This window comes from Toxotes jaculatrix, chromosome 23 (assembly GCF_017976425.1).
Source record: "Toxotes jaculatrix isolate fToxJac2 chromosome 23, fToxJac2.pri, whole genome shotgun sequence".
Lineage (NCBI taxonomy): Eukaryota > Metazoa > Chordata > Actinopteri > Toxotidae > Toxotes > Toxotes jaculatrix.
This window is the reverse complement of record NC_054416.1, coordinates 2,490,413-2,515,870: the sequence shown is the minus strand read 5'-3', so window position 1 is coordinate 2,515,870 and position 25,458 is coordinate 2,490,413. Positions and strand designations below refer to the sequence as shown.

At 42.2% G+C, this 25,458-nt stretch overlaps 2 protein-coding genes across 8 annotated transcripts; one reads left to right on the top strand and one right to left on the bottom strand.

Annotated features, from left to right (window-relative positions):
* Positions 1 to 3,481: 3,481 nt before the first annotated feature.
* leap2 (liver-expressed antimicrobial peptide 2) lies at positions 3,482 to 6,511 on the top strand. The gene is made up of 3 exons (XM_041031878.1): positions 3,482 to 3,797; positions 4,506 to 4,693; positions 4,796 to 6,511. The coding sequence occupies exons 1-3, from the start codon at positions 3,720 to 3,722 to the stop codon at positions 4,848 to 4,850; spliced, it is 321 nt and encodes a 106-aa protein (XP_040887812.1). The 5' UTR covers positions 3,482 to 3,719; the 3' UTR covers positions 4,851 to 6,511.
* A 4,309-nt stretch (positions 6,512 to 10,820) lies between these two features.
* phka1a (phosphorylase kinase, alpha 1a (muscle)) lies at positions 10,821 to 25,299 on the bottom strand. 7 transcript variants are annotated; one of them, XM_041031871.1, is made up of 36 exons: positions 25,007 to 25,299; positions 23,910 to 24,068; positions 23,586 to 23,633; positions 23,010 to 23,178; positions 22,698 to 22,780; positions 22,514 to 22,594; positions 21,512 to 21,610; positions 21,256 to 21,402; positions 20,876 to 20,929; positions 20,092 to 20,214; positions 19,878 to 19,973; positions 19,625 to 19,732; positions 19,272 to 19,350; positions 18,995 to 19,129; positions 18,648 to 18,757; positions 18,256 to 18,400; positions 18,082 to 18,160; positions 17,827 to 17,990; positions 16,514 to 16,675; positions 16,297 to 16,391; positions 16,058 to 16,203; positions 15,760 to 15,913; positions 15,368 to 15,526; positions 15,144 to 15,273; positions 14,876 to 14,977; positions 14,632 to 14,747; positions 14,164 to 14,199; positions 13,735 to 13,770; positions 13,522 to 13,557; positions 13,331 to 13,381; positions 13,145 to 13,174; positions 12,601 to 12,645; positions 12,245 to 12,406; positions 11,945 to 11,998; positions 11,581 to 11,781; positions 10,821 to 11,501 (listed from the first exon to the last, which is right to left on the bottom strand). In XM_041031871.1, the coding sequence occupies exons 1-36, from the start codon at positions 25,082 to 25,084 to the stop codon at positions 11,328 to 11,330; spliced, it is 3,846 nt and encodes a 1,281-aa protein (XP_040887805.1). In that variant the 5' UTR covers positions 25,085 to 25,299; the 3' UTR covers positions 10,821 to 11,327. The 7 variants fall into 7 exon arrangements, with proteins under 7 accessions (XP_040887805.1, XP_040887809.1, XP_040887806.1 ...); XM_041031875.1 differs by having other exon boundaries at positions 17,923 to 17,990; positions 25,007 to 25,298; XM_041031872.1 differs by lacking the exon at positions 13,145 to 13,174.
* Positions 25,300 to 25,458: the final 159 nt, after the last annotated feature.

Sequence of the window (25,458 nt, the reverse complement as noted above, 5' to 3'; positions counted from 1 at the left end):
TGATTTCTGAATACATGCTCAGGGCCTTTAAACTTCACTGGAAATCGTGAACCATCATTTCGCTGATGAAGGACAAGGTCAGTGTCACTGTGCTATGAGACGCCCTTTGCTCTGTATTAAACAGGTACTGTAAGTGGGTCACAGAGCAGCCATTCCTGCATCACTGTTTACTGACGCACCCGCCCCAACATGGATATCTATGTGGGTTGATTGAAGCACAACGCACACAGTCATGCCAGTATAGATACAAACGAGCATGTAAGTCACGATAAGGTGTGACCCAAGTGGGTCACACCTTATCGTGACCCAAGGAATTTGGATTTGTTTTGAGACAGAAAATTATAATGATTTTAGGCAGTAACATGGTTCCATGTAACCTCTAACACAATCACTGTAAATGGCTCATTTTCATGCTGGGGATCTGTCTGGAAGAACAGAGAAGTAGGAGCGATCTGTCTTCACTTTTTTTTTTTACTGTAAGCTGAATAAATGTATGTGCAAAAAAATCTGATATTTATGGCTGAAGATGCACAGAAGGCAGACAAAAAATCAGTTACATCACTGGAACTGAGGTAAAACTGTATTTTAAGAGGAGATGTATAAGAAATTTATGTTTAATTCAGGAATAGTTGTGTATCTTGTTCTTATTGTGCCTGAGGATCTGCAGTGGTGGTCTGTAACAGACTTATTTTATTACCCAGTGACTGGAAAGCCTCGGTTTTACGGGACCTCCCTGTCTGTTTCCTCAAGGGATATTGTGTCTGTGTGTGTGCCTGAGTGTGTTGTTTTGTCCTTCTCATCCTAATCTTCTGTGGCAGATGTTGTAATGTCCTGAAATCACACACACACACACACACACACTCCCACACACACAGAAGCACATTTCAGCAAGACAGATTCCCATAAACGTCACACTCGGAGGTGTAACACGGAGAAGCAGTGACCTGTCGCTAATCACATCAGACGGGAGCCAGGAAAAAAAAAGTGTGTGTGTGTTAAATGATGACATGAGTCAGCCAAACAGACATCAGTGTTTGCATTTCCTGTATGCTGTGTCACTGTTTTCATACATACCCTATTCCTAGAATTAGTGAAGCTCAATAATCCCTATGGTGAAAACCATGAAGTATCTAAGCAGCAAATGACAGCGGCCCCTCTGCACCATGAGCCCATGAACCTGTGATCAGTGCAGACAAGTCAGAGCCAGAGCACACAAAAACAGAACAGTCAACAAAACCCCTGAGTCAAATGAGCTAACGCAGCACTTTACTGAGAAACGGCTATAAATACATGTACGTTACACGAAAAGCTGGGAAGAAGAAAGTAAACCCTGAGTCCTACAAAGAGATGAAGACAATCATCAACACCTTCAGACAGAAAACAATGACTGCACCTTACACAGTGTTTAATTTAGCTAAATGAAACATGGATTCCTGTATGATGGGGGAATAAATAAAGACAATATCTGTGTATTGATTTGGATGTTAAACGTGTTTCTTGAATCTAGCTCACCAGCTATTTAGCGAGGACATGCTATGATTACTTTTAATAAGAGATAAGAGCTGCCAGAGGTGAACTGTCACCACATACACTATCAGAGAATTATTGGCTCAAGGCCTGTCTACATTCACAGGTCTTTCTTGGTAACCCATTTCTGTGAACATCACCCTGCACAGTCCACATGAGGACCGACCGTGTCTGCAACCTTCCAGCGATCAGTTTGTCCGAGGGAAATTATTCACTCTTACTTCATAGCAATCAAAGTTTAAAGTTCAGACATCAAAAGAGGGACAGATTTTTTTTTTTTCCTGACCAGAGTACAGTGGACTGAATGTGCTAGCTGGGAAACTGGCAGTCAGTCCGCACAGGCTGCACCTTCAGCATATCAAGAGCTCATCTCCTCGGACAATGCTCCAGGCAGTGAGCTCTGTAACCCTAATGGACTGAAAAGTTGTCTGACATAAATTTGTTGTTTTGCCTAAATACAAAATAAACATGATGTGAAGATCATCTGCTCTAGCAGGCTTTAAAAAGCCGATCAACAAGTGTCCAATCATGGTTTGTGTGTTTTATGAATACACAGAAAATATCCAAATATCACAGATCTGAAACATCTGGATAGTGGAAGTTGGACTTGTCCTCACAGTATGAGAGTCAAGAAAACGTTTGTGGAAAAGCTGGAAATTGGAGCTTAAGTGGCAGCACTGGTGAAAGTCCACCCTCATCTGCTCCACAGTTATAATTCACAGTAATCAAAGCTCAGTGTCTCGTCTCACTTTCAGCCCATCAGGCGCACTCTGCTGAGTCATGCTCAGCGATAATGAATGATGCAGATGTTCTGAGTTTGTGTGGCGCAGGATTCCTGTCAGTCTAATGCTCCTCCCGGGGGCCTTTCAGTGATGAACAACCTTACAGGAATCAGCGCAGGAATTTTCCATGACATCCGCCCTTGTTCCTGTACTTTAACTCTCCTCTTTCTCCCTCGCTCTTAAATTTAGACAACAGTTTAAAAATACTTTTGTCGCGAGCCTGTCTTTAACATAACAACCAGTGTCTCTGGGCCAAAACCTCCTTGTCTCTTCCAGGTTTCCCTGATTTGCCCTGGAAAACCTAAATGCAATAATTTGGATAAAACTAAATCTGAACAGAGTGTGAGCTTCGTGCCTCACAGTGGTTGTTTCCCACGGCAGTGACTGATGGACGACTGAGAGCCGATGATCTATCACATGAGTCCAGATTTGCCTTGTGCTCCTCAGCTTTAGCTACAGCCTTTTATGTGCGGCTGTGTGCTTTTATATGGAGCACACATCAGTCACGTGCCGGGGTCTTGTGTACGGCGTACCTGCTTATGTAAACCACACCTGCTGCCTTCCTGTGTGCGTGCTGCCCACATTGTATAAGCCGGGCTGTAAGATTGCGTCAGGTCAGGGGCATCGGTATTCAAAGAGAGTATTGCAGCACACAGACTCTGCAGACTGATAAAAGCCTTATCTTACTGCAAGTTCATTCACACACACACTGTGGGAAACACAAACACACACACACAAACACACACACACACACGTATATGTTCAGTGACCTCTTTGTCTCTTTAAACCCCTTTTACCCAGCTGCTCCTTTATGCTGCGATCACGTGTGCTGTGTCTGGTCCACCTGTGCTCACGTTATCTACATGTATGTTAAAGAAGAAGAGAAAGTGTGTCTTTCTATGTGTGTGTGTGCGTGTGTGTGAGGGACAGTAGGACTCAGTGGGTTGTATGGCCTCATTTAAGGAAATGACTGGTTCTATGCAAACACGTAATGCCACATTTGGAGCAGAAAAGAGAGATGAAGAGGGAGAGAGGGAGCGAGGGGAGGACGACAGCGTGGACTGTGACTCTCTCGCTCTATCTCTCCCTCCCTCTTGCCTTTTCTCTCCTGGGATCGTGGCCTGTCTATATAAAGGGGAGCCCAGCCTTCTTTGCCGGTGCCACAGCTGAGTTCACTGACTGACTTGAAGAGACTTCCAGCAAACTCTGATCAAAACCTGACTTCACACAACCTCCAGACTCATTAGTGGGACTGGTTGAGTCTTCAGGAGGTTCCTGAAGCAGATCTGAAGAGATCAGAAACCCTGCCGGGTCAGATTTCCTCAAGACTGAAGAGCAGTCGGTCACTTAGAGGGAAAAAAAAAAAGTCTCATCGTCAAACACCGGAGGACATTGAACTCCACCACAGAGATGCAGGAGAAACACGTCTTCAGCCACAGGAAAGCAGCAGTAGCACTGTGCATGGTGCTGTTAATGCTGGCTCAGCAGGTGAGTGGACAGTCTTGACTTGAAGAAATAGATGCGGTCACGAAATACGGATGAGTGTGTCTGATCTTAGATCAGAGGATGGTTGGACATATAAATGATGGATGTTAAAAGAAGAATTTATTTCAAACAAATCAGCGAATGAAAATTGAGCAGGGTGTTTTGTGTTTTAGACACGAAGAAGAAAAAAAGAAACAGGGAACTGGTGTAACTGGTGTAACTGGTGATATCTGAGGGTAAAAGTTCATTCTTGATCTTAGAAACAGTAGTCTGATAAAAAATATTAAATCAAAGTCACTTATTAGTGAATGATGACTGTGAAATGTGGTTGAAAACCCCAGAAAAAAAGTTACTAAATGGACATTGAGTTAAGATTATTTTCGCCAGTAGAGCTGTTATTGTTTTACACATTGTTTCACCATGGAAATGAGATGGTTGGTTTACAATGTGTGCTTCTAAATTGAGTCAGTACACTGTTAAACACAGTAATATCTAAATTTGAAGCTTCATGTGCCTCCAGCACATTAGCCGAAGTATCATCTCACCACTCTGACTCAGCATGCACTCATGTGTCCCACAGGGACACTTAGAGTCGACTTATGGAGAGTTATTGTAATTATTATTATTATTATTGTTTTCCTTGTTTCCTGCTTGGTTCCTCTCTGATGCACACTTCCTCTACCTGTCTGTCTGTCTGTCTGTGTGAACCAGGTGTGTGCAGGTCCGCTGGCCTCTCAGGTGCAGTCCAGGTCTGACCAGAGGGCAGATTCAAGGGGGGAACACGCCGTCCACACACTGAGGAGGATAGCTCGCATGACCCCACTGTGGAGAATCATGAACAGTAAACCATTCGGAGCTTACTGCCAAAACAACTACGAGTGCTCCACAGGACTCTGCAGGTACCAAAACGCTGATCTGTGATAGTTCAGCCTCCTCATTAGAACACTGAACCCTGTCTCACTGAGTTTTCTGCATTTCTGTTCTTGTCTCTCTGTATTTAGGGCGGGACACTGCTCCACCAGCCAGCGTTCCCCCACAGAACCCGTCAACTACTAGACGTCCTCTGACACAACCAGCGTGTTTACATGAGCGTATAGCCATAAACATCGTTATGAGGGGTTCTGATGACTGGGACATGAACTTATCCAGCCATTATTTTTTTAATCTGAGTTTTGTATTTATATGGGCCAATTTGTTTCTGATGATATATTCTGACAAGGGGGGTTTTCACTGCTCCACCTGAGACATTTTAAAAGGCAAAAATGAGGAATATCACTTAAATTAAGCTAAGAGGAGGTGGACTGAGGCAGTGGGGTAAAACGCAAAAATGTAAGAGGAGAGTCATTTAGCCTTTGTACTTGATATTTGAGCAGTGAGAAAGGTTTTAAACATGAGTGCAAACAACTAAAAACGCTTGTATTTCTACTCCTGTGGACCAAAATCTTTCAGCCCTGATCTCAAAGCTCAGAGCTGTGATTCAGAATGAAAACAAAAGAATCTCAGAGGCTCTGTTCTGCCAGTTACCACAGCCTTCAACTGTCCTCCAGAAATACAGTGGAGTCTGATGTCTGCGCGACTCGGCTTGTTTTAAAAACTGTTATTAACACAATTTAAAACAAAGCTGTCTCCAGAAATCTAATTTCTACATCTTCGTGACTGAACTGGATATAACTGGTCCCTTCATGACAAATATTTTCTTTTATTTTTAGGCAATGAGAGTCTGTATTGTTGTGGTGTGCCTCTCAGAAGCTCCTGACCTTTACATTTTTCCAGATATTGTCATAACTGTCTTGTGTTGTGCTCGATAGGTTATCACTCAGCTGTGTGCTGTGAAAGTCTTGCCATTGCACTGATAACGAGCTGAATGGAAACACATACTCTTCCCTTTTTACCAAGAGGAGTCGTTTGGTTCAGTTTGCTGAGGTACTGTCGGAGAGATGCGATATTGGCTGCTCTTACACTTGTATCAACATCTATTGGTAAAAAGCAGAAACACCAACAATGTTGTAAAGACCAATATTTTCAGAAATGAGTCACAGATCAAACTGAAAACTGAGATCAGTTTGAGAACAAGCAAATGATGTGGCGCTGACTTTTAGCCTTTGAACACACTTGCAGTTGGGGCCTGCAGAGCACACAGTGTGTTTTGACGTCCAGAACTTTCAGTAATGCCTGAGTCACTGGTATTAATCATCGAGCTTTACAAAATCTCAACAGACACCGTAAAAAAAATATACTTGACATCTGATGGGATTGCAGTCGACTGTCAGAGGCACAAAGGGTTTAAGAGGAAAAAGAAAGTAGGAAAAAAGGCGTAAAAGAAAATGGTCCTGTGGTAAAAGCAGAGAAAAGAGAAGGAGCAGAGGTTACATAGAAGCAATGCTTGAGCACCCTTCACATTCTAACATCTTCAATTTTTTATTTTAGTTTTATGCTAGTAAAAGTTATATTTAAAGTTTGTTAAGACACAAATTCCTCAGCCGAGTACAGAATAACTGAACTACAAACACATGAAACACAAACATTATTCACAATATCTGAAATGCATGCAAATTGATTTTGTGTAATCCAATGATTCTCTGGTCTTTTATTTATTTTACCCTTTTTTTAAATGTTAAAAATGTACCCACTTACATTCTTTTCTGAAGTATTTTGTAAAAATCTGAATTTGTTCATCATATTTCAGTGGCTTGTTTTAGTAAAATCAATCATCTGTCTGGAGTTTTTAAACTTTTTCAGTGGGAACTTTTAGAAATCTGCTCAGACAATCTTAAATCTGTAACCAATAACAAATTTAACACATATCCTGGGCGACTGTACAAATATTGTTTTTTTTCTTTTCTTTTTTTTGCACATCCATCTCTTCAAATCGATAAGGGACGACAGACTTCGCTTCGACTCACCTGCATCGTTTACTTGATGCACAGAGCAGGTGGTTGCTGATATTTTTTTACACTCAGCGTTTGAGAAATGTTCAAGTAGGATTGCACTTTTAAACCCAAATTATCTTGGTACTGTGTACTGTATGTACTGTATGTACTGTATTCCTTACACGTAGTGAGATGGAGGAGCTTGAATAAAAGCATGAGAAAAAAATATTTAATGCCTTTGTTGGTCATTTTTAATTTTGGTTTTAAGCTAATTAATTAAAGCAGATAACTGGTTTTAATAAAGTATCACCTACATCTACATTTTACTTCGGCTTTGCTGCATTAATGTTCACACATGAAATTCAAGCAGGGAATTGTAGTTTTTACCAAATATTACTCATATGGGAGTAAATAAACCTTAGACCTTTACAATAAGCCACTGCTGGTCGTGCTTTTCTAGTTCTTTCTTTTCTTAACCTCCTTCAAAGGACACTTAACAAATAAGCCACGTCTGCGATATGATTGTTGGAAAAATTTTTCCAAACTTTAACACAAAGGTTTTCTTGAAACACGGCCTGCACGAATCCGCTGAGAAGCTTGCTCAGCAGATTCCTCGGGGATGTTCGCACATTGTGTGGATGACATATTGATTCCTGCTTGGCTGCAGCAAACACCAGCACTAATGTGAAACTCCTGTGACTCCTTTAATACATCTGCAGCGAGATAATGAGACAACTCAGATAGCACTGTGACTCATGGGCCAACAAATCTGCTGCCAGAGTTCAAAGGTCAAACAGCTGCTGGCATTCAGACATTCAGTCTTTCACAACGACAGAGATAAGCCAAGTGTGTGAGAGGACCAAACTAAGGGATGGCTGGAAATCATGTGGAGTCAAGAGGAACGGTGTCTTCTGAAGGATGCACACAACATTTCAGTAAATATTACAGTTTTTATATATTTTATAGCTACTAACTCAGCAAAATGTGGGACAAAACACTGGGAGTTATGCAGCATTAAGGATATTATTTAAATAAAACGTTGAAATCTGTCCTTCCTACTTTGCAACTCTTTGTCAGTGCAGCTTTAAAAATGTATTTACTGTTCCTTCACATGATGTTGTGAAAGGTTCCTGCTCCTGCAGCCTGATGATGAACTCGGCCTCTTCCTCCACATCACCATCCATCAAATGGTGTCTGAGCAGGAGTCGTCTGGGACTCTCGACTTGCACTCACTGTTCTTTACACTTTGCACTGGCCAGTTCACTGCCACATGTCACTGTGTGCTGACGTGTGTGTTGGTTTTTTCATAGATGCATGGGGATGATGATATTTGACATCAGGTGGAAACACAGCAGCAGAGACAGGCAGGTAGGGTGCCGCTGGACGTCGGCTGTATCCCATTATGAAATAGCTCAACCTTTCCTCTGCTTTCATGTCCGTTTTGGGAAACTGTGCTTTTATTTTGCGTTTTCTCTTCTCCTCCTTACTCAAATATTTAGTTCACAACCAGATATGACAGAGAAAAGCATCAAGTCGTCACATTTGAGAAGCAACAAATGTTTTTTTTAAAAGTAACTGAAGAAAAAAAAAACTGCTAAAGGTACAAACATGCTCTCCCACACAGCGCAAACCTCTTGGTAATCACAAAAGTCAGAAATGTTTCTGCCAAACTTAATGGAATTTTTTGTCAAGTTTTCTGTACCAAAGGGAAGGACTGACAGACAAAGCTGTGCCTGAGGCTAAAAAAAAAGATTAGGCGTCAGACACATCTGCTTTCACTTGTCTTAATTGATCACTGATTTGCTGTACGAGCTGAAACTGAGCAACTAAACAAAGTGAGAGAAAAAAGAAAAGCTGTTCACCACCACTGTTTTCTGTCGACCGGCCAGTGTTACTGTTAGATTTACAACAGGCTTTTACTGTCAGCGCTCTGCTGACTGCAGCAAACTGGGTCATGTGTTTTACATTTCAATCATTTTTCAATCCAACAACTGAGCAATTTCTATTGTAGTTTATTTGATCAGGCGGATTAAACTTTATTCAGGTTCATTTTTTAGTGACAGACAGATGACATGTTTGTACGTGTGTGTTCACGTGTTTTCATATATGTTCCGTGTCACAGGTCAATATTTTCAGGGCTATACCGAGCCTGTCTGTGTTTATCCCTGTCTGTTTGCTTTCTTCCAGATAACCCAGGTCATGTATTTCTGTCTAGTTAGCTAAACTTTGAACTTTAAACACCATCATTCAAAGTTTAACATGATATATTCACTTTTTTCTGACTGAATATTTTGTTTTTACTTATTTTAGCTCTGTTTTTGGTCTCTATTCAGTGTTTCTTCACTAAATTTATGTAAGTGATTCCTCTGATTTTCAAAAATGTACCTGAGTCAGAGGGAAAATCAACCAACTTTTAAGAAGTCACTGTGCATAAAATGGCAATTTAACATTGAGTTTTAGCTGTTTCAGGTCTTGAGTCACATTTTCCTTCTGTTTTCAACTTTGGTTTGGAGAATGAAGTTGAAAAGGGCACGTTCTCCGGAGTCGAGCGATGTTTCAATTTGACAGTTTTCTCCCGAGAACAAATAAATAATAATAATAAAAAAAAACTTCCAGCCAAAGTCCCTGTCTGAGCTTAAATGTCAGTTCAAAACACATCCACAGTGTTCAGCTGCTCTTTGTGCTGGAACACATCTCTCTTTTTTGCTCAGTGGCTTTAACCAAAGCTCCTGCTCCGTCGCTTCACACTGAGGAGGAAAACAGCAGAAATAGTCTGAGAAAAGATTAAACTTCACAATCTCTGCAAGAAAACTGGACCACGGCAGCCACAGGAAGAAAACAGAACAGCCAATATAACACTTCCACGACAGATTGTCGTGGAAGTGTTATATTGTATGTATGATTCATGTATGTATGATTCAGTAGTGTTATACTGTAGCATGATTTGAGACCAGGGGTTCTGAAAACAAAACAAACAAACACACACACAACAACAGCTGTTTACATGTAATAGAACAACTACTGTCAAATTTAGATGGACAAATAAATTAGTGATAACTTCCAACTAATGTAGCACAAGCTCCTTCTGGAGCTTTCAACCTTTTCACGCAGTCTTCTTTAATCCAGTAAGATTGAGAAGTCCTGCTAGCGCTTAAATCATAACAGCACCTGAGCTCGCTGGATCTATTCACTGCTGAACAGATGTTGAAGAGCCTAAAGAAAATAAATGTTCAAAAACATTTTTGTCTCTTTTTTTATTACAGAATTAGATTCAAAAACAAAACAAAACAAAAAACAACAACCAGTTTGTTCAGTGGATATTTTTATCTAACAACACAGACATCACTCACTCTCATTCTGCCATTACTGTTTGTGGAGTGTGGCGCTCACATCTTCAAAGACCACAAAATAATTCTGTTATTGAACATTTAACCAGCCCCTTTCTCAGCAATGTCTCAACCTAAAAACATATAATCCTGTTTGTTCTTGAATTCCCTTCAATTCATTCACATTTTTCTCTCAGTGAACCTTTAAAGCACCTGTACAGCAAAACAGTTAAAGGTGAAATGAGTCCAAAATAATGTAAAACAACAGATGTGAGTAAACAGACGTTAGTTTTACTGTGATTATACTAAAATAAACAAACAAAATTAAAATTTAACCCATGATAATCCGTAAATTAAGGCACTTCCCTTCTTAAGAGGACAGAAATCTGAATTACACGCATTAAGGGGACTTACTGCAGAGGAAATCACTGCATTGCTTTCAAAAGTCACTGCGACAGAACAGTATCTTCAGCACACTACATGCTAACAACTCTCATTTCCAACAAATACAAGCTGCGTCTGAAAAATAAGGCACTGCACAAGCACGTCTGATATTTCTGCATAGTTAGAATTAAACAGCATTCCTGTAGCTTCACTCACACTCACTCACACACACACACACACACACACACACACACACACACACACACACACACACACACACACACACACACACACACACACACACACACATACACAGACCTGTGTCCTCTCTGACACACGTCATCGATTTTAGATTTTTATGTTGTAGCTGTTATTGTTAAGAACCATAAAATAAATAGTAAATAATCTATTTTTTATCATTACTTTGTACATCACACAGCAAGTAAGATCTGAAATACATGTTGATGTGTGTTGCCATGGAGATCAAGACGCTGAACACTGTCGATGCCTGTCTGAAAGTCCATGCAATTGCTGACAGTACACATTAGATCCTATCTATGAACTTTTGTTTTGCCGTTAATCTAAAGGAACAGTCTGACATTTAGTGAAAATAAGCTTCTTCAATACCACTCTGATGTCTGTGCAGGTAATATGAAGCTACAGTTAGCAGCCAGTTAGCTTAGCTTAGCACAAAGACTGAGATTGGAAGGAAACAGCTAGTCTTCCTCCTCCTCTAACTCTGGGAGAGAAAGCAGATAAGTGTATTTCCCACATGTTGACAATAAAACATACTGTAACAAATATCTCAAACCTCACTGATCAACACACACTGACGATATAAAACTGATCCTATCTGTGTTTATTTATCATTGTTTTAAAGTAAAAACTGTTTCAGCTTTAACCATTTTGATCGAGTGGTTTCATGCCTATTCTGGTTTTGCCGTGGCGTCCTCTCACTGCACAGCACACGACCCGCTGGGCAGCAAGTCCTGCACGTACACCGCCACAGCCTTGGTGAGGTAGGTCATGCTCCCGAAGCGACCGCTGGGGGCGCTGTCGTACAGCAGCTTGCAGATTCCGGTGGACGGGTCCTTCTCCAGGATGTGCTCCTCTGCTCCCAGGTCCATCTGGAGGAGAGGGAAAGAGGAACATCCTGCTTTACCTGATCACATAAATACTAACGCTGGATTTCAGAATCACGCCGACCTGATCCTTGTAGAACATGTCATTAGCGAGGTGGACGATCTTCTCTACATGGATGATGGAGCCGATGCTCTGGATGTCCACGTCGGCCAGCATGGTGAGGACCAGGATGGCCTCCACCAGCAGCTGACGGTACTCAGGCTGAGGGACGCGGTTCAAAACCGTCTCCACATGGACGGAGAATTTGATCTCGCCAGGTGTCATCTGGAGAGAGGAATGAAGAGAAAAAAGGGAGGATGAAGAAGGAAAAGAGATGTTAAAACAAATACCAAGATTCTTATACATACCTAGATCTGTTAAGTCTTTACCATCTCTTACTAAAACGTTTACACTCACCTTCTTTTTTTTATTAGCACAGAGCTCTTACCTCTCTTGTGGTAGAAGAAGGAAGGACAAATCCCTCTATGGAGAGACCGTGGCACTGGAGGGCAACATGTTTATATGTTAGTACATTGAAGTAAATGTGTATTACAGGCCCAGAAGTTCAAACTCACTCAGTTTATGTTTGTTTAACATACAATGGATAATTCAATTTGGTGACAGAGAATCTTTTTTTTTTTTTATTAAGATGTAAGATTAACATCCAGAGTTTGGACATAACTGTGGAGAAGTTGTTCATTAAAACCCAAACATCAAACTCAGCGTGTCGTTCAGGGCATGGACTGACCTTCTGCAGGATCTTCCAGACTTTCTGGTAGAACCCGATGGGGACTCGGTTCAGAGCGCCGTCCAGACGCCTCCTGCGCAGCCACTGGCCGTGTCTGGTGTCCTTGGCGACTGGAATACTCTCAGGGATGTCCAGAGATTCTATTGACGGCAGCCTGTACCTCTGAATCATCACAACAGAAAGGACTCACTGTAGCTGTGTTTTATTCTGAAAGAACAGCGCCCTCTTCCTGTTTTGAGGCACATCACAATCGGGCACTTATCCAAATCTGACCTATTGACTCGATGACGTTACGGACTTGTAATGAACTGAATTAGAAAATGTCATAAATATCTGATTAATAGACAAATCTTTACCCCGGATTCGATGTTTTCTATGTCCAGTGACTGCGATCGCATGCTCTGAGACGCAGCCGAAAAAGAAAAAGAGGGGAGAGAAAGAGGGAAAAACAAAAAAAGAAAAAAGGTGCACAAAATGAAAAACACAGTTTGGCAGTAAATAAAAGCAGAAGCGATGGATCCAAACAGAGATGACAGCTTAACAAAACCAAAGCCGGTGGATTCTGGCTTCCTCCTACATCGAGAGTCTCAACATGCATGAATCAAGATGGGAAACGATAGAAATGAGTTTAGAAAACAGCAGATTAAAGGTAAACACGCTGATTAATTCCCCGCTGAGCAAGTTTCCACAAAACAGCATGAGATGGCTCTAAACCCTGCACATACAAGTGAAACTTAAACCAAACTTCATCATCATGTAACAGCTGAGGAGCAGTAAATGATAATTAACGACAGAAACACAAGGCAGCAGAGGGTTAATCGCTCAAACGATCTACTTCATGACTTTTAGTTGATGAATTAACACCCAGGAAACCAAGTTAAATGTCGTTATCGTTGTCACCTTACGAGGGGAAGTCAGTGACTGGTCGAACTGAAACGGAGAAAGAAAAAATCCACTTTGATTTAACTTCCTGCAAAACCTGTTCACACCCGAATAATTAAAAAAGCCTCGACCCTTTTCATTAGCAGAAATAAATTAATGGATAAAAACTGACACCTCCACCAACACCAACACCATCATCATCACCATCATCACTTTGATCAGCTCTGGCAAAGACAAACTGTGATCCCTCTGCATCTGCATCAGAATAAAATTAAGACTTAATTACAATTCTATTACTTTATCTGATGAAAACTGCTAATTCAGTCGAATCTCAGCATCTAACTCTCCCTCACTTCTGCCTCTCAGCTCTTATTTATGAATTTCATCATCATCACCTTAACTGAGCCAGTCAAAGACACCCTGCGGTCCATCTGCAACAGAGGAAACACAATGAATCGCAAAAAAATCAAACACTGCTAACTTTCACATTAGCAAAGCCGTATTCCTTTTCCAAAGCAAAGCCAGTTAATGTCATTAATATCATCATTAAATCTTCAGTTCACAACTCCACGGCAAGGTGAATTAACTCCTCTTAACACCATCATCACCTCCATAACTGGATCTGCTACAGACAGCCTGGGGTCCTGAATCAAAACAAAGACAAAACAAGCAGCATTATGATGCTGAGCTCGACAGTTTGTTCTCCACCTGAGCTTTCAGCTGCATCACAGTCATCTCCAGAACGTTTACCAGACTCCATGTCACTTCTTTTTTCCCATACATGCACTTGTTCTCCTGAAGTGATGATGACATAAATAATCATATTCAATTATTTGCTATTGAGGATAAAAAAAACTCCTGTTTGTTTCCTGATCGATCTGATTGGTGATGTTTACATGGAAGGTGAATTAACACCTACAGCATATTCTGGACTTTGACTCTGGCATAATCATTTACTAATAACTTATCATTAAAAAAGAGAAAGAGGAAACAGATATAATACTGCGATGGTTAATATTCCTTCATGTGATCATCACCTTAAATGGATCCGTCAAGGACAACCTGTGCTCCGCCTGCAACACAAAAACCAAGTCATAAATAAATCAGCTGCTCTGGTGATTTATAACTGACGATACGTCGACCACAACGAGATAATTAATTTCACACTCCTGATCATTTCAGGCACAAAATCCATCCGTTCCATCTCAAGCCCCTCGAATTAGTGGCTCAAATGTTTTTCTTAATTATTTCCACAATTCTCCGCAAATTATTTTCATCATCACGCTGAATTAGATCCTAATCTGATTCCACATGTTTCAGTCATCATCACCTTAAAGGGATCCGTCAAAGACAACCTGTGTTCCAGCTGCAAAAACACAAAAACCAGTCCGCCATAAAGCACAATGTTTGCAAAATAAGATCCTCTCGTCCCTTAATCTCAGTTTTTTTATCCTCAGTCTCACTTTAAAGTTGACTTTAAAGTATCTGTTTCTCGGGAATCCTACCATCTTCATGTCGCTCTTCAGTTTGCTGATGCCTGCTCTCTCGCTCTTGGTGGCGCCAACGTTGCCCAGATGGTGGATGGAGATGGCAGGACTGACTCCGGCGTCCATCTCTCGCACTGAGGAAGAGGAAATAAAAACAAAAAGACAACTGACAGAACTGAATATGATTGGCTGTAAGGGAGACAGAGAATACAGTGTTTTGTTGCTGTGTGTGAAACACAGAGGACTGGACTGGGAGACTGACTGCTGCGCTGGACTCCAAACTCCTTCCCGCTGAGGATGTGGTGGAGCAGATTCTTCAGTTCAGACGGACTCAAACTCATCAGACTCTCTGTGGCCTCCTCTCCTACACACACACACACAGACACACACACACACACACACACACACACACACACACAGACACACACACAGACACACACACGTTTTCATACTCTGCCATGGCAGTAAACTGAATATCTAATATATAGACTGGTGAATTATTTTAAAACATCATGTTCTTCCTGTCTCACCTGAGCAGTTGAGCGACTGGGCCAGTTCGGTGGCCATGACCTGGATGATGAGACCGATACGGAGCCTGAACATCTCACTGAACAGACTGTGCTGAGTCCTTATGCTCATAGCCAGGTACACCATGATCTCCTGAAGTACGGAGGACAAAGAAGGGAGGGAGAGAAGATGAAGGAGGAAGACAAGCGGGGAAAATTCACAGATGATGGCGACAGATATGACTCACCTGAGTGAGTATGGCCACGCTGATGTTGTTGTCGCTGGCCTCGTCGATGAGAGCAGCCAGCTGGTCTGGAGGTATGGGAGCGGTGATGGTTTTCTCTCTGGGTTCAGGAGGTAGACCCACGGTCAGGTGCTTCTGGTGCGCCAGCAAATCAGAGCAGGCCTACAGTGAGAGAGAGAGAGAGAGATCACAACCAATCAGAAAAGAGCTCTGGAATATGTGAGATGAGAGGGAAACGTATGCAGATAAAAATTAAAATAGTTCAGAAAGATCAAAGAAAAATGAAAATTAAATTAGAAAATGAATTGGTTTCCTTAACTACAGCAGAAGGAAAACCTGCTGAGTCACTGTTTTATTTATAACTGCGTCTCTGATAACATGAGTGTGCGCCGTACCGAGTCGAGCTCCTCCACCTTCTTCCTCAGCATGCCAGAGATCATCCTGATGAGGCCCCAGTGTCTGAGTTCACCAGCCTTTTCATAAAGGTCAGTCAGAAGAGACTGCACGGTGGAGCCTTTACCGTGCAGACGGGTGTCCCAGTCCATGCCCCTGTTAAAGAGACGGACATAAACAAACACAGGGAGTCTAATGAAGGCTACATGGTCAGAGTTGCCAGGAAAAGCCTGAATTTCACTTATTTTCTTGGTCTGAGACCACAGGAACAATACAGCTCTATAAAATTCTGTGTCTCACTTGTCTTTGAAGAGGATGTAGAGTATATCAGCCTGGTCCTGGAGACTTTGTGTGTCCTTTAGCAGCTGGACCAGAGCGTTGTAATCGATGGCTCCGCTTGTGTCTCTGGGGATGCCGCTCTCTGTTGTGACTGCCACTTCTGGCACCTGGAGGAAAGAGGTGGCGGGTTAAAGATGGTGTAAAGTCTGCAGATGAAAGAAGAACAGCAGAAGAACAGTGGAAAGGACACAAAAACACACCGGAGCTTCTTGGTGTCCAGAGGAGTCTGGGAGGTTCAGGTTTAGTGACGACTGAGGAGAGCGAAACAGTTTGTTTGGCAGGTACATGTTGACATCTGGACACAAAACAAAACAAAGAGTAGTCTGGTCTCAGTGAGCGTTACTTCAGAAGCTGTATCGGTGTCTTATCGGTGTATCTTATTTTGTCAAGATGATCCCAGAACGTGGATCCACTCACTGTGTACGTTAAGGTCCTGAGCCTTGTTCATCAGAGACACCATCTCCTTTGTTTTGGTGGCAACAGCCTTGAACCTGCCCAAACCCCCGACCTGCTGTTTGGGCTTCTTGGGGGCAGAATGGGCCAACAGGTGATCCAGGTACTGAGCGAGGTCGTCAGCCTCTGGAGAAGTGGACAAAAGGACGGGTAGAGGACACCTTAAAAAGTCAAAGAACCCTATCGTTTAAACCAAACCACGTAAACTAGGCCAACAAATGTCATAGCAGCCATAAAACCATAAAACCAACATAAGCTTATTATTCACAACCAAAATGTTTGTGAAATGTGAATATGAGGATCATCTGTAGACACTGGTGCATGCACATACATCCAGTAACAGACAGTAGTTGTCAAACAAGCCATTTTACAAAATGTGTGTATATTAAATGAAGCCAGGCGTGCACAGTGAATGACACACAGCCTTGTTAGGACTCTATAATCCATAAAGTTGTGGTTATCAGTCATTTCAATGCAACATTTCTGAACAAGTCTTTTATACCAACAAGCAAAAACAAGCAAAGCAGTGCTTCTCAACTTTTTCACACCAAAATCCTAAATCTCTGATGTACTCTGTTTCTGCAGAGCGCTGAAGGAGCTTTAAATTGAATAAACAAATAATTATAAGTTTAATTTTTTTTTTTTTTTTATATCAAAACAACAACTGTATGTCTCTGTAAGGAATGTCTCGATCATGTCTGACCCCAAGGCTGAGACTCTAAGCTTAACTTTCCAATATCAGACGATGAGGACGGGGACGGGGACGAGGTGTAGAGGTCCCGGATCAGTGATGATGTGACATGAGGATAAAGCAGGAAGCTGTTATTAATGGTGTTTGACAAAAAGACCACGTTAGTTTCATATTAGACTTTGTGGTGAGATCTCTGAGAATGGGAAGTGTTAATGGAAGAGAAAGAATTAAACAACATCCCAACACTTTATTTTACTGAAATCTGTTTTTTTATGGTAAATCTGACACATTTACATACTGTGACATATACCGACGATGGAAAAAGGTTTTTTCTTTAAATGTCCTGTGTCATTTTGAGTTTAACCGTGGTATTAACAGCACATACAGGTAAAACACCACTACTTTGCCTGTGTATGACTACAGACTACGACTGTGCACGTACTTTAGGAATACATACCACCAGGAATGGTCAAACCAACGATGGACAACAAACACACCACCTGGTGGTGTAAAGTCTGTTTATTAAAATATTTTTTTTTGCCACAGTGGGTGTTACCATTCCATCAAGCTGTTTTTTTATTCTTACCATCATCACAATGCAACTCATGCACGTATCCATCGCTGCCACCCTCATCATCATCATACTCTTCGCTGTGGTGGCCCATGCTGCCAGGACCCTTACCGTCCAGGAAACTGAGATGAGCGAAACAGGAAGTGGTGAAGAACTCTGACAGCTTCCCCGTCTGGATCCTAGAGAGGAGGAGGACGAGGATTATATTTATTTACATTTATTTTTTTGTGTGTCATGAGACTCGACCTCAGTATCCTCAGTAAAATTCACCTCGCTCCTCCAAAGTATCCATCCTGTAACTTCTTCAGTGTAGCCAAGACTGCAGGGTCCAGGTTCGTGTGGTCTTCAGCTGAAACACACAGAGACATAACACAAGGAACTCACACACTCTGCTAAGCACAAACATAGAATTTCAATATTCATATATTCAGGTTCCAAACTCACTCAGCATAGTCTGTGAAATGGGAAAGGTGACGGTGGGCCGTCCAGTCATCCTCCATCTGGATGAGAGGTAGGCGATTTCTGTCCTCAACATCTCCACGATCATCTTGTTGTCCAGTGCCAAGTAGAACTGCTGGTGGTCGATGAACTGGGGGGATAGTTACAGAAAATCAGGGCTTTATATTTTCATCCAGTTTCACCAGGAACATGTAAAGACCAGTGAATTTTAATGAAATACTAAGGAACATAAAAAGCTTGGGTATTATATCTAACACCATTCAAAAACCAGAGTGGTCTTTATAAATCATAACTCACCTCATTACATTTTTCATTTAAATTTTATATCCTATTCTTATAAGAGAAGCATTACTCTGAAATCTGACTTTCTTACTGACCTGAGGTGTGAATGAAAAGATGGTGTTCCTGATGATGTAGAACTTGGAGGTTCCCAGCACTCCGATTCTCCTGTAGGGTCGCCCGGTCAGACCCAGCCTCGGGTTTCGCCCTGGGACAGATCAGGGAAAGAGAAAGTAAAGGTGAGTGGTGGTTCGGAGAGTTGAGTATTTTTTACTAAGTTATTAACCAAAAAAAATCTAAATTCCACAGCACTGATATAAGCAAATCCTGCAAATCAATTAGATGTCATAAAATTAGCTGCAACTGCTATTGGTCCAAGCAACATCACCCCTCAATGGCACGAGAGCTGCAGTGATAAAAAATAAAATCTTGTCTGAAGTTGTACCGAGCCTGGCGTAAATGTGGCTGAGGACTCTAGAGGGCTGCACGTGGATGGGATGGATGTCAGCCACTGTCTCCACCTCTATGCCGTTCTTTAACAGCAGCTCTTTAATCTCTTCGGTCTCTGCGAGAATCGACACTGCAAGAGGAGAGAGGAGGTTTTTAACACGCATAAAAATCAATAAAAACAAATGGCCGCTTAATCCCTGGACTTCAGACCAGTGTGGTCAGTGGCCAGAAGTTTCACCACTAATGCCTCATCATGCTTCCTGATGCCTCACCCTGTACGACCACATCAGGCTTAGGGATGGTAGAGAAACGCCGGTTAAGAGGGTCGATCTCACCGGGGGCGAGAAAACCCTGAAAAATAAGACAGAGATTGAAAAAGGTCTGAGCCCACAAAAATCTGTAAAAAGAAATAAAATAAAATCTGCCAACAAAACACAGCAAATTAAAATGACACAGCTGAAAAACTCTATTATTTCTCTTTTAATCCTTTGATCCAGATTAGTTCCGTTGGTAGCTAATAATTTCACTGTAGTGGCAAAGATCACTGATGATTACAGAGCTCTCAGGTATAGATCAGAATATTCTTCCATGTTTTTAAGTGTTAGTTACTGAAATAATGGCTCACCTCAGCCAAAAGGTTTCCCAAGATGTACAGAGACTGTGCCCATTTCAGAGGACATTTGCCCATAGGGACCCTCTCCACAGAGTGAGGGCTCACGTACTCCTGCTCCACCTGATCGTACGCATGAACACACAACAGAATAAAACCATGTTAAACATTACAAACAACACTGATGGCAGCTGATTGTAGCAAACACTTTACACCCATTAACAGCTGTGTGATTAAGAATGTCTAGACCGTCCCCTGAAGTCATTACCTTATCTGCGGGGACACTGTAGAGCTCTGGGACCAGTCGTATCCCGTCTTTCTGTTTGATCAGGATTCCCTCCAGAGCCTCCTGGTATTCCTGCACCTGGAAGAATTAACACAAATATTGACCATGTTAATGTCCACAGGGGATAAGAGGTGTGTATACATACTGTATACACACACTATAGATGATTGGAAACACCCATACAGGTGGAAATTACCTGTTCAGGGCTGTTGATAAAAATGCCATCCAGAATGAGGTAGGTCCAGAACAGTGGCCACTCACACTCGATGTTCTCAAACAGCTTCAGCTCCGCAGACTCGTAGTAAAGTCTGTTTGGATCCTGGAGAAAAACAGACAGAAAGAACTATGTGCTACTGGCTACTGGATTTTTTTATGATTCCTTTTAACTTTGTCTCCTTCCAAAAACACAGACTGATCGTTCACATGAAGCTTTTAAGAAAAGGTTTTACAAAGTTCAGCTCGTCAGTTCACTGAAAACCCATCCAAAGAGAAAGTGCAGACTTGTTTCTACAGTCCATGAACTAAATGACCTCATCCAACTTCCCATTACGTAAGAGCTGAGCAACGCTGACCATGACACACAGCTCCAACAGCCAGGGCAGCCACACTCAGCCCTGTGTGACCGCTAGCTGCACCTGGCTCAGAACTACTGGAGTCAAAAACCAAAGAGGAAGAAAAGGACTGAAAGAAGTAGAGAGCTTAAACCTTTAAGCAATCGTCACAATTTTCCTTGAATGGCTCATGTACTGTCCTGGCTTAACGCTGAGGCTTGGCAGCTCCTCAAAGAGTATAATCCCCAATCTGCCCAGCATCTGCTGCTTTTTATGATGAAAGCATTAAAACAGAGCAACATGCAGACACCGTGTAGGAACATTTCTGATGACAGCTTATCTGAAAAAGATCAGTTAAATGGGTTATCTAACGGAAGCTAAAACACAGGGACAAACAGAGGCTGCATCCCCCTTTTACAGGACGTTTACCTCTTTAGGTGTTTTGTGTCCGTCTCTGAGAAACCTGCAGCAGCCGTATCGACCCTGAAAAGACAGAGAAAGGACAAAATGTCTTGAGTAATCTTGTAACTGCACAGTATATGTTGAAAATACACTTCATTCTGTCAAAATAGGAGACATTTTGGTCACCGTGGAAATATCACCTTGTGCTCTAGCGAGTTATTTTTCAAACATTTTCAAAACTAAAACACTACGCCACTTATTTGAAAAAAAAAAAAAATCAATACTGGAAAAAATCCTCAGCTGCAGCTGTAACCAAGCTGCTGCCTCTTGACTTTTAAACATTGACCTCCTGACCATGTTGGTGTCAAGCTTCTAAATCTTTCCCACTTCAATGAACGTCTCGCCACCTGGAGTTTAGAGATGATCTCCTCCTTAGTCATGTTGACTATGCTGATGTCCTCAACAGCAAAAGCAGGGTAGGAGATGATGGACAGGACTCCGGCATCCACCTCTTTCGAGATCGATGCCCTGGGTAACATTGAGGTCAGGATGGACTGATGACGGAGAGAGAAAGAGTGGGGGATAAATCCGAATCTAAAGATGCTGGTACTGGTTTTGATATATATGATATATATTTGTGTGTGTGTGTGTGTGTGTGTGTACCTGGCAGTGCTGTATGTCATCAGCGAAGGCGTGGACCACAGATCCCGGCCCCCCTTTCGCTCCGAACAGGTTGAGGTCATCTAACGCCTCCAGAGCTGCCTGGAGGACACACAGCAGTCACATGAACCTCATTAAAAACAAGACAACAGTGGAGTGTGCTGTAATATAATGTCTTAGATTACACATACTGTAGACCGAAGCACACAGCATTGTGTGTGTGTGTTACATTCAATTCCTTTTTAAACACTAAAAACTACAAGTAAGTGATGGAGCAGGGAGCATCCAGCAATGGTGCCTGTTTCCAAAGTCTTAAATTAAACTGTGTGTCTGTATAAATATGTGTGTGTGTGTGTGTGTGTGTTCAGTGGGTTGAGTACTGAGAGTACTGTGTTATTTCTGAGCCAGAGGCCATTCTTGGAAGACCACAGAGAACCTGATACCTCCTGTTCACTGCCGACCAAGGACAGCACTGGGTCAGGCACTGAGAGCGAGAACCGCATTAAGTAAAAACTTCATAACTACAATGTTTATCAGGGATTTCTACGTTTCCTTGTATTTTACGCATGTGGATTTTCTTATGGAATGAGACAAAGCTCTGCCAAAAACCTTCCCAATAACCTCAAAAGCATGTTTTCATTTAGCTAAAAACACATCTGATAATCTAAAGAATTTATCTGGCAGCAGGATTACGTTTATCCATACTGAAGTCAGGACGTGCTGGTGCTGCTGTGTACACTTTAAGCACCAAAACAAAGTGCTCCCATCTGATCCTGACTCATTTTGGAGAGCCTGGGTTGTATAAAGGTCAGTCTAAAGGCCGTTGCAGTGACTAAACACCTTGCACCGTGCCAGAGATTTTTACTGGAGCACCTGTTCTGCCTCTGTGCTGGGAGGCTCTGCTCTCAGTCAGGCAGTTCCTCTTCCTCACACCTGCTTCCCACTGTTCTCCTGAGGCTGTTGGTACAGTATGTTTTTACTGTATTTCTGTGTGTATATATTAACCTTGGCCATTCCTATAGAGCTGGCATTGATCTCAGTGATGCCCTGGTTGGTTTTGTCTCCTCTTTCCCACATCCCATAATCCTGTGGGGAATCAGAGAAACAGACGACAATGTTAATGCTTTCCTAAAGTCTTCTCTTTCCTCCTCATCCTACCTCAGCTGAGTGTGAACGCATGAGCACTTACTGCCACTTTGTAAGCTGCCTCGATGTAGAACATGAGATTCTGAATTACGTCCACCTCATCTTGGGTGTAGACAATATGAAGACCTGGAACACACGTCTCGGATATTTAACTGGAATTAGCTGCTTTTCTCCCCACTTCACAACTGGAAAAGCATCTTAAGACCCCATTTAAACCCTGTATAAACCAAGCAATGTGTTTCTGTGAATCTCAACTGGACATAGTCTGCATGCTAATTCAAAGTGTGAATGGGGTCCAGGTTTTTCCTCAAGTGCAACAATTAAAATAAATAATGGCTCTTTGTCGCATGTTTACCGGATGCGGTCATCTGAGCGAGGAAGAACAGGAATAGTGAGGTGGCGTCGACCTGCAGGTGACCCCACTGGTCGTCTCCAACCACTATAGCACAGGTCCTGGTGTTGTACTTGGCATGGAGAGAGTCTGAGGTACTTCTGCTGTATTTAAACTTCTCCACTTTATCCAGCTGAGGTGAGGGGGGGCGGCGGCAAAGGAAGGTGGCAAGAGCAGAGAGAGCTGTCAAAGGACTTGAAGACAACAAGACTACCAAGATCAAATCATTCAATAATAAACTGTCCAACAAAAGGACAAAACACTGAAAAAAAGCAGGAATTTCTATCAGTAGGATTTATCTGAGGCTTAAAACGAGGCATCAGCAGGGCTTAATCTCTATTTAATGTTATTGTTTGGAAATTGTCCAACTCCTGTGTTTACTTCTGATCCTGTCCTCTGTGTGTTTGTGGGTGTAAGACAGAAAGAGAGAGAGAGACAGGTATAGAGGGAAAGACTTGTCTCAAAACGAGTAACGAGGAAAGCACGGCACAAAAAAAAAACGTGTGTTGGAGAAGAAAATATAACTGTGACATGACATACCTGCCTCATAATACACTGAAGGACACCTCTCATTAGCTTTACCACACTCTAGAGTGAGAGAAAGAGAGGAAGATGATTAAATGTCAGCATTATCAACACACCCTTCCTGGTGTCCAGGCAGAGAAACATGAGACACAAATGGGGTTTTTATCAGCAGAAAGAAAGGAGCTGCACCCTCTGTAACCATGGATTCATGCATTCAAATCCGTTGTGTACTTTTTGATACAGGAACCAAAAACAATACAACCAGGAATAAAAGCATTAACACTCAACCTTAATCCCACGTTGTTCTTGTTCATAGGCCAAACACAGACACACACCTACCTGCTCCAGTTCGTAGGCCTTGGCCTTGTCTTCATCCCTGTCTGCGTTCTTCCTGTAGGCAAGACTGAGAGCCCACACCGACACGATGCTGTAAACATTGTCTCTGACCCAGGCGTCCGGCTGATCTGTGCTGCCTGGCAGAAGACCCGTCACTGGATCCTGGGAGACACACAGAAAGGTCAAAGGTTACAGCTGGCATTTATGTTCTCATTTCACATCAGGTCAGATAAACCATATTCTCTGTGTAGCTGGACCATATGTAAGGTACAGGGGGATTGTTTAAGTCATACATTGTCTTTTTTTTTTTTTTTTTTTTTTTTACAGCTAAACACTGAAGCGGTGGATCATTTCAACATCAAGCTGTGTTTCATCACTAACAATGAGAAATGTCACAAAGCTGTCAAAGCTCCGTCTGGGCCAAGTTGCACAAATGCACAGCCGACATGTTCGACCTTGTCAAGTCTTCCACCTTCGTTTCTTCATTAAAAGTGAGACACAAAAGTCACATGTAAAATAGGCTTTACAGAAAGCACAAGTCCTGCGACCTAACCCAGCCTCTGGGCTGCTATCATTGATCTAAATTAATGGCCTTTACCATTAAGGGTTGATCTGGACACCCATCAACAACCACTGATGCATACAGTTATATTTCAGACACTAGTGAGCTTCCCTGACCTCAGTGGGGGTGTTGGTGGCAAATCCCGGCAGGTACCAAAATCATGTGGAAATCCTTCCCAGGAGGAGGGTGGAGGGTATTATAACAATCACATATGCACAAAAAAAGTATTTTAAAAACCACAAACAAAACTTTATAACATCATTATATTCAGTGCAGATGTACACTTAGCAGCTACCGCACACACTCAGCTAATGAGCGTGTGTAACATGTGTACGGTGTGTGTTTGAAAGAGCACTGATGACTTGCGAAATATCAGTTTACTTCTCCTCCTGCATGCAATGAAAACATCTGAGTACTGACTCCTAATGGAAACGTTAACATAACCTGTCTGCTGCTGTGACTGTTTTCGTTGACAAGCTGGCTTTGTTTAACTGTTCGACGAAATAAACAGATCGGAAAAGCAGAATCAAACACTTACTTGGTGTTTCAGGATAGTTTGGTGCACCATCCGGGCATAGTTGTCCAGTTTAACGCCCGAGTTGCTCCTGCTTCTCATGGTGACAAGTTAGCGGCTCGGTTCGGTTCAACAGTACAAACTCGTTAAATCCTCGACACTAAAGTCATTTCTCCGCCGCTTTTCAGTGCAGGAAGGCCGAAAAGGAAGGCAGCGTTCAAGGCGACCAGAGAAGCGGCTGCCTGGCTGTCACAAAAACAGCTTAACGGCGGCAGCGACCGACTGAACCGAAGACCCTGCAAGTGTTGTAACCTGAAGCTGCGGTAAGCTAGTCACAGGTAACCGACACAAAAAAGGAAGAGCGGAGGCCATGCCTTCAAAATAAAAGCAGTCAGTTCACGGCTTGCTTTTTATGACAAAATTACAGTGTGAAAGTGAAAACTTATTTTGTCTCATTTTCCTACGTAATTGATGAG